Genomic DNA, 9,791 nt, shown 5'->3' with positions numbered 1-9,791 from the left:
CCTAAATCTTTTTCACATGAAGATTAATAACTGACTACTATCAATAGAACATGTGCCTTGAGCTTTCTCCAGCAGTGATAACATGTCATACCAAGCCTGGCACTCCCTTGGGCCAGGTATTTCCCATCTCCACTCCTATTCTCTTGATGAATTACACTTACTAGATGTCCAGCTAGAGTCAATGGTGACATGCCGTGAACAGAGAACACAGCAAAATGAATCTGGTTCTCTCAGAAACAAAAACACTTGCCCTTGTATCAACATACCTAATCTAGAATTCAAAAAATGGATTAAAAATTATATACCTCCATGTTTCAGTTTGACCATTCATAAAACAAGCCATGACTAATCACATGTAGAGGTGAAATTAGCTCAAATTCACCTAAAATGAGAGGTTATTAAGCTTAATGTTGTAAAATGTTTTAAAGCTAAAAAGATATGATAGTCTTTATCAGAAACCAATTTTTGGCACTTCAATCTGTGCACCTTTGCAACCCAGACAACTACCAAATGGTAAAAAACTGAAAGGGCTGCTTTTCTCAGAAGGGCTAATTCATAGCAAGAGCACTATGGAAAGGCGCTATGACAGACACTATTTTAAGGAAATACTGTCAAGATAAATACTGTAGCTTTACTCTTTTGTATAGCGTACTTTGCTCAGAGGCAATTTTTAATCATGATTCTTCTATTTCATTCTTCAATAAGCCAGTCAAAAAATCCTTTTCAAAAACTGCTTTCCCCAGTTATCACTGTCTAAATATTACCTAAAGCTATGCTATCTAATGCAGGAGTCACTAATCACATGTGGCTATGTAAATTCCAATTGATTAAAAATTCAGTCCTTCAATATACTAGCCTTTCATCAGGGGCTCTGTAGCTTCGTGACTAGTGGCTACCATATTGGAGAGCACAAATAACACGTCTATCATAAAAAGTGCCGTGGGGACAGCTCTAATCTGAAAAAAGTGCATCACGCAATACTCATGAAATTTTTCAAACTCATTTTTAAAAAGCTGTTTAAAAGTATCATATCTTCAGGCTACAGGTTATTACTGATCTCTGTTTATTTGTGTGAAAGAATGATATCAACTTTCTTGTCCTTATTTAGACAATTTATGAAGTACTTATGAGTTCCATATAGGGCCAAGTAAAATATGAACTCACATTCTATTTCACTACATGATTATAAAAGAACAAAGTGAAAATTTGACATGCATGATGAAAGTAATTTAGCCATGTTTATAATAGATCTCCCAGTAATATCCATAAAATTTGAAATACAAAAGAATATATAACTGCCATTTAAAGTTTCTCACAAGAATGAGACCAAAAGCCCTTTAGATACTGCTCTATTTTACTTTGGTCTTGAGGGTGAGGGCACATTATCTAGGTTATTAACAAAAAATAATTAAAATAAAAACTGTCTTACAAATAAATCTCTACAGAATAAGAACAGAAAAGTAAGTTTTGGTTTAATGCATGCAAAAATGCTCATTTGTACTGATAGCTGGTATACGAGCTAACTTTGAATACTGTTAGGAAAATCAAGTTCATGTTGTTATTTTCACATTTACTTTGTCAGAACGCAAAGTGAGAGAGAGAACAATTGCCTGTAACTTCTTCCAAATAACTCTTAGATGCAAGGCAGGAAGTGGGGAACAGAATAATTTGCCTTTTTTTTTTTAACTTCTTAGTAGGTAGAACAACTCAAACATAAAATGCACACAGCTGTATCTAAAAGAAAAATGCAAACACAACTTAACCATACTTTATTTGACTGCATCTTATTGAGACAGCTTGCACATTTCAAATCCCATTAAATCTCTCTCTCCAAAAGGATATGGGACAATAGAAGAAAATTATGCAGCAATATCCAGTCATCAAACAGCAGTCCAATATTTTGAGATACACGTAATACTTTATAGATACTCAACTCATATCTGACGTCAATATAATTTATGGTTATGTTTTTACAAACCTGAAAGCCCTGTAACAATATAGCACTCATTTTAGTGATGTCATGGTGCACTGAAAAGTAACTGATGCACTACCAATTTGCTTTTATCTATGCTCCTGGAAAGTGATGAACGTCATGATTTTTAGACACCGTAATAAATATACACATCCAGTCTTATACATGTCAGCCAATACCATAACACAGGGCATGGTAAAGTTAAAACATGTGACAAACAAACTTTACACAGATTTGTCAAGCAAATGGGGAAGGTACTTTGGGGAAGAGGCAGAAAATACTAAAACCAATATTTTAATAGTAACTTTTTTTTTTTTTTTTTTTTGCTGGCTTCAGATTCGAAACTACTATCTGGTTTATGATCTGTGGACTTCTCTAGAGCAGTTTCATCCTCATGTAAGGAAAATTATAATCAGCCCACACATCAAAAATGGTAGTATACCCGTTAGCTTCTTTAATACCAACATATATAGCTTCATGGTAGCATGTATAAAAATGTTCAGCAGTACCAACTGCCAAACCAGTGTCAGTGGATAGTACAGTCAGTCTTAAAGAGGCAGCACCCCATAAAAGAAAGTTGCACCAATTTTGCTCAGTTTTAGCCAAGTGAACTCACTCTATCAATTTCAAATGGAACCATTTCACGATTATATAAGAAAGATGAACGCCCAATATAAAAAATTCATTTGATGATACTTTGAGACTTAATTTTGGTGCTGGCTTATCAGCTAGAGGAAAATTTCAGTACACTTAAGTAAACAATTTTTGCACAGCCAATTAAAGATACAAGTTAGACAATGATATTCAACATATACCAGCTAAACAATACAACCACCATTTGACTTTTCAGTCACATGGCTAAGTTCATGTTTAAAATATCCAATTAAAACACCCAGTCAATTCAGCAAAATTGGCCACTTCTGGGTGAAAAGGTCAGTAGTGATGGTTTCACTGACAATCTGCCAAAAAATTAATGGCTGAGCTAAAAACCAAGCATGTATTTACTTTAGAACTGTCCTTATTAGTGAGTCAAGCAAATGTATGTTCATCAACAATCATTACCCATTAACCAGCAAATCAAACGTAAGGTGGTAAGATAAAATTTGACAGTGAAAGTACTAACTATATACTTCGTCCAATTCCCTTCATATCAAGAATGACAGAAGCATCATTATAATTGATATTCCTCTAAGTGCTCGAGTCCAAATGAAGTTTGAGCAAAAACATACTCAAAACAGTCACCCTGAAAGCTGAGTATTGTGTGGTCTTCATATTTTTAATGTAACCAAGTATTCTGCCCATTGAACTTTCAAGAGCAATACAAAATGGAAAGAAAAAGTTTCTCTTTAAAAATAAGGAACTATTAATATAAATGATCCCATCAACAGGAAGATTTTATTTTCACCAAATTTATGAATCTTTATTTTAAAAGTACTTGTTACCATGTTCACTTTCAAGACACTACACTGAGCAAGGAGCAGCTTTCCTTTAAAAAAAAAAAAAGGCAACAAACTTTCCTGAAAGGGGGCTTTTACCAACTGTCAATGGAGGTAGGGTTTTTAAAAAATACAGTAATTATAGCCATAAAATAAAATTCAAACCAAATTCTAGAGCAGAAGAAAAGCATATGCAAATTAATGAAAAAACAATAGATTCCTACAAAACATTTTTCACAGAGAATGAATCTTTTTTTTAAAATGGGTACCTAGGTTTTCCAATCAAATAAATTATCCATCACAGATCTCTTAACTCAACTGAAAGCAATCAACTTTAAAATTTATTACACTGCACAGACTGGCTGAAACAAAATATAACTAATGAACATGGTGATGGCTATTAAGAAAACCCACAGAACTCATTCCAAAAAAAAATGTCCATGTCTCCCTTTTGTTTTCTGGGAACTAAGCAAAGTTCCCCCAAGAATTTGCACAAATAAATGAAAAGAAAAGAAAATCAGTTTAAAACCGATACAGTGCACCTCGAAATTTATTTTCAACACCAAGAACCAAAAGCAAAGCATTTAAAGTGGAAGCAATGTGAATCCAAACCAAGTGGGAAAAAAGTTCCAACTACTTTGTAAAAGCTGTTCCTCACAGCTGAGCAATAATTTTGATTAAATAAAATCATACCAATTTACATTAATTTTTCTATTCTTTTCCAAAAATTCCCTCACGCTCAAAAAAAGTGCATCTAAAACCCAGCAATTCCCGGCTTCATCAACTTTTCTCATCCCTTTTGAGTCATTTCTTAAAGATACTCCAAGTAGATTTAACTTGTAAGATAAGAAGGGACTTCTACAGTAAACCACTCTGTCACTCACCTGGAAAAAGTATCCAAATTATAAAAATCTGAAATAATTTATTATCAAATTTAGAATTTAAATAAAAACAAGTTTGCTTGCAAAGGCCTTAAAGAAAAGGAAAAGACAGCATGCATTCAAAAAACTATAGAGATGAAGACAAATATACTTATCTACACAGGCACTGGCAGACGCAATTTGTTATCTTTACTCATTGTAAGACACACCCAACCCTACGTAACAATTTTTTAATTCACTAATCACTGAGGTACCAATATTCAAGAATGGAAAATTTAATATTGAAAAAATAAAACCTAAAATTGAAGCTTTTCCCCCACCCCCTCAGAAAAACTATGGCAGGTTTCATGTGAAATGTTAGTATATTCAGAGATTTTTACAATCTACATTGGCTTTTTTTAAGGAACAAAAATCATGTTCCACATCCTGGTTCTGCGATAAAATTACCACTGTGTAAATAATGTCAGCAGACTTTTCAAATGAACAAACAAATCTTGGCTATCAACTGGCACATCTTGTTGGTACCAAAAGAACTCTTTAAGTTTAAAACAATCTCTTTTAATTCAGAAGAAATGCGCCATGCCAAAGTGCAACAAATATTGTGCGACACTCAAATGAGACACTGACAGATAAGAGCTGCATGGAAATCACTAAATCCACCTGCAAAGCAATTCTGTACAAATTGCATTGCATGCAAAGGTCGAGTCTGCACGGTTGGAAAGGTGTTCCTTGATGTCAGTTTCTCAACGCAGCCACAATTTAAGTCGCAGTGCATCAACTCCATTTAAATAGTATCTGAACAGCCTCTTATCTCGAACAAAACCAAGATTTTCATAAAGTTTCAAAGCAGACTTATTCGTTATTTCTGTTTCCAAAACAACCTTCAAAATAAAAAGAGAAAACTAAGTTACAATTTTATATATTTGAAACTAATTTATAATTTCATAATTTGACAAATCACTTATAAACAATATGATCACATATTTAAGAAAAACTATGTTTAACTGTTTTAAAACTGATGGTGAAAACCATAAACATTAATGATGTACAGGAAGAATCCAGAAAAAGTATCAGAACTGTAAAAGTTAATTATCTCTCAGGGCAAGGGAAGTGGGAGAACTGGAAACATCTTCTTTTCTATTGATTTTTGTAAAATGTCCATGGACAGAGAAGCCTCGTGGACTACAGTTCATGGGATCACAGAGTCAGACACGACTGAACGACTAACAACTTCACTTTGGAATTTTTAGCAATGAGAACTATGTTTTATACTAAAACGATGATGAATTAGTTTCTTGCAAAGAAAAGTAGTGTGACAAAAAGATGAAGAAAAGAAAAAAATAAACAATCAAAGGTTTAAGAAAATAAACCAGTACTTGAAACTATTCAAACTGACCTCCAACTCCTACATTCTCATTAATACGTCATTCTTTATCCTGGTGACAATTACCGCATTTATCTAGAGTCAAGACCAAAGTCTGCAGAGACCTTTTCAGGCCAAATGTGCCTACTGCCTGTTTTGTAAAGTTGTATTGAAATACAGCCATGTCCACCAATCTACACAATGTTTTTGGCTGCTTTCTCAATATAACTGCAGATATGAGCAGTGGCACCAGAGACTTGTGGTCTGCAAAGCTTAAAATATTTACTATCAGGCCCTTTGCAGAGAAAGTTTGCCAAAACTAGATCAAAGATACCAACACTTTAGCGTACCTGGAGTACTTGTTAAAACAGACTGCATCTCAAGTTTCTGAGTAGGTTTGGAATGGTGCCCAAGGATCTGCATTTTTAAAAAAATTGCCAGGTGATGTTGATGCTGCTGGTAAGGGGACTACATTCCACTGTCCATACATTATGGATATCAATATAATATTAACAGAGGAATACAAGTATTAACTTCTATCTGCTGCTGCTATTAACTTCTATCTAGGTCTTCTTAAATACTACTGAACCAATGGCCCTGACAATGAAGAAATGATACTTTTGAATATTATGTGATGTTCTTCTACTTCCTTCTACATTCCTCTACCAAAGTATCCTCTATCCCATCCTCCCTATGTATCTTTTACATACATAGCTCTATTTGCCTTTCTATTGATTCTCAACCTACCTCACTGAGAATCAACACAGTGAGCCACAGTTACTGTTGGGATGTCATAACCCTCTGGTGTTTAGAGTGGAAAAAAAGGGCAGAGTATAATTAAACAAAGGCCCAAGCAAAGCCTATGAATCTCTTTCTGTTCTATCACAAGCTATTAAAAAAAAAAAAAAAAAAAACTGACAAGAATTCAAGCAACAGATATGAGATAAAACTCATCATATTCAAAAAACTCATGACCAACTTCTCTACAATTCTACACATCAGTAACAAGATGTCCATCCATGAATGCCTCAAACCTAAGCCTAGGAGTCATCTCGGTATCTCATTCCTCTCCACTCCTCTGCATATAATACTCCAAGCACTATTTCAGTTTTATCTCTTAAATCTCTCTCAAATTGATCCTCTTCTTTCTGCCCCCATTGATAACATTCTAGTCTAAGCTGCCATCAACTATTGCCTCCTAGCTTTAAGGTCTCAAATTCTGAGTGATGCTCTTGTTAATCCCCTGCTTAAACCATTTATTGACTCCCTTTTGTCCTCAAGAAAGGGTACACAATCTAACAGTAATCTAAAGAGACCTGAAAGATCCATCAAGATATGGCCTCCACCTATCCTGCTATTAATAACTGGGCTTCCCAGGTGGTGCTAGTGGTAAAGAATCCTTCTGCCAATGCACGAGACACAAGAGAGGCAGGTTTGATCCCTGGGTCGGAAAGATCCTCTAGAAGAGGGAATGGCAACCCACTCCAGTATTCTTGCCTGGAAAATTCCAGGGACAGAGGAGCCTGGCAGGCTACAGTCCATGGGGCCACAAAGAGTCAGACAAGACTGAGCACACACACACACACGTGTGCTTTAGGTCCCCACACTTTCCTCACCACGATCAACACTAAATTTGCAGTTTTTAGAATTCACCATTATTTTTCCCACCCTAGACCTTTCACATAAGCAGTTTTTTCTGTCTGGAAGAATGTTCTTCCCATTCTCCTTTTCTTGCTTTTGGCTTTAGCATGTCACTTCCATACTGGCTAGAATACCTCTTTCCCTTCAGACTTCCCACAGCACTCTGCACCGCTCCTCATTCAACTGCACTCTTGTCCAGGGTTTGATGAGCCATGGCATCTTTCCCAGCAGGTGAGCTCAGCAAAGACAGGGGTCATGGGTGCCTCGTTCACAGCCGTCTTGTCTGTACCTAACATACTGCCTGACACGTGGGAGGCTCCTAAACATCGTTAATTATATACGTCCTTAGCACTGTTCATTACATTACATATATTACACAAATAAGAAACAAACACATGTGCTGTCAAGCTTTTGTTTTTTTGCTGCCAAGCTTTTAAATGACCAGAGTACTTTAAGAAAAAGTATTATCTTGAGGCAATTACCTATGCAAAAAACTCATGAAGGCAAATCACACACTAAATCCAAATTCTAAAAAGATCTAAAAACAAGCAATTCATGGTTCAGGATCAAGGGAAAATGTTCCTAAGAATGCCTTAAATAAAAGTTATATAGCAAGCAAACTGGTTTACGGTGAGAATAAGAAGTCAACAATACTCTCTGCTCTTAAAAGACTGTAATTTAACAGTGATGTATGCGAGTGATATATGCCATCAGTGATGTATGCCATCCTCCATTTGGAACACTCCTGTCTGGATAATGCAATTTACCAATTTTGAACTATTCTCTTGAGTAATTCCTATAATTCTGTTTCAGGCCAGCACCTAATTACAGCTAAAATGTTAAATCAAAACAATTAATATAAGAAGCAATAAAACTGCAACAACTCATAACTTAGAACTGATTTCACAGAAATGAAAAGGAGAGTGACAGTTTAAAAAAATACTATTTATTGAAGAAAAAGTGCTACATGAAGCATTTCACATGCATTATGTCATATTACATGCATCTGACACAACGTGATTGTCTTCAAGAACCCTATGAAATAGATGTATCTCTAACTTATCAAGGGTATGAAACTCAAGGTCACCAGCAGAACAAAAATAGAGCCCAGACTGAAAATGTGAACTAGAACTTAATAGTATCCACTTTTCTGTAACTCTGATTGTTTCTAAAAGTAAAACAAAGCAGCAAATGGGAGGTCTACATAATAAAGGGAATCCAAGTTCATATTCATTAATACTTAGCAATCTAAAATATTCAAAACAGCTGAGGCTAACTATGACTACATAAATACACACTTGAGGTGTAACTTAAGAGCTGAATTCAGGTTTGTTAGCAACCTAACAGATTAATAAAATAAAGCCCAATTTATAACAAAACATTACACAGAGAACTAACACCTTGATTAAAATGAGAAGATTCTCTCAGCACCCTCACATTCTATGACAAAGAAATCATGTATTATTTGACACAACAGAAAATTCCACAAAAAAGTAACTACTTTGTAACACTTAATTAGCGAGTTTTATAAATACAAAAACAGAATTTGGGCTTATATTGGAAATTTTCTATAAAATTATCTAGTCTGCATCATGGGAATACTACATAGGAAGCCAAAGGTTATTTTAATGTTAAAGAAACTTGACCAAGTTGAATTCTACTGAACAGAAAAAAAGGGTTACTGTGAAGTTCTACAGATTCTCTCAGGAACAAACCACAGTCAAGATGAGCCAAACCATTACAGTTTAGAAAGACTTTTTTAAAACTACTGGCTAGGAGTCCTGGAGGCAAGGCTGAATAAACAATTTTATTCTCTTCATAACATCCCTTTAAGATCACATCTCTTTACCATCACACTGCCAAGACAAAGAGACAGATTATGAAAAGTTAAATGACCTTCCTACAATCACACAACTATACTGATAGAAGATGTATTAGAACCCAGGCTTCTCATATCCAGTTCTTTAACTAGGCCAAACTACTCAACCAAAAATCCTTCTAGTTTAAATAATTCCATTTTACTCTGTTCTTCACCTGGCAGCCTCTGCCTCATAGATTAAACTATGTTTCCAGTGAAAAAACTAAAAATGTTGAACATATAATTATTGAACACAAAAAACTTAAGTCATCTTGTACATTACCATAAAATGTATGTTATTTTGTTAACATGTAACAGGTTTAGTATTGGTCACTTAAGTAAATTCAGCCACTGTTGGTGGGAATGTAAACTGCTACAGTCATTATAGAAAAGAGTGTGCCGGTTCCTCAAAAAATTTAAAAAAGAACTATCATACAATTCAGCAATCACCCTTCTGGGTATATTACCAAAGGAAGTAAAATTAGGACCTCAAAAAGGTTCCCATGTTCATGATGGCATTATCACAGTTTCTAAAATAAGGAAACAACTTAAACAGCCAACAAATGGGTAAAGAAAAAGTTGGCTGTATCTTACACACAGACACACAGACTACTTTTTTGGCCTTAAAAACAGAAATCCT

The 9,791-nt window shown here is 34.9% G+C and overlaps 1 protein-coding gene across 2 annotated transcripts in view; it reads right to left on the bottom strand.

The window, feature by feature from the left end:
• Nucleotides 1–1,735: 1,735 nt before the first annotated feature.
• NAA30 (N-alpha-acetyltransferase 30, NatC catalytic subunit) overlaps nucleotides 1,736–9,791 on the bottom strand; it is a 20,874-nt gene continuing 12,818 nt past the window's right edge. The window contains exons 5-6 of one of the 2 annotated variants that reach the window (XM_070469403.1): nucleotides 6,003–6,069; nucleotides 5,054–5,170 (exon numbers count right to left, since the gene is read on the bottom strand). In XM_070469403.1, coding sequence (XP_070325504.1) covers nucleotides 5,142–5,170; nucleotides 6,003–6,069 — 96 coding nt within the window. In that variant the 3' untranslated portion in view covers nucleotides 5,054–5,141. Of the gene's footprint in view, nucleotides 5,171–6,002; nucleotides 6,070–9,791 lie in introns of both variants that reach the window. The other variant, XM_020874181.2, reaches the window with a different exon arrangement.

The sequence above is a fragment of the Odocoileus virginianus genome, chromosome 6, assembly GCF_023699985.2.
Source record: "Odocoileus virginianus isolate 20LAN1187 ecotype Illinois chromosome 6, Ovbor_1.2, whole genome shotgun sequence".
In the NCBI taxonomy this organism is placed as follows: domain Eukaryota; kingdom Metazoa; phylum Chordata; class Mammalia; order Artiodactyla; family Cervidae; genus Odocoileus; species Odocoileus virginianus.
This window is presented reverse-complemented; position numbering and strand designations above follow the sequence as displayed.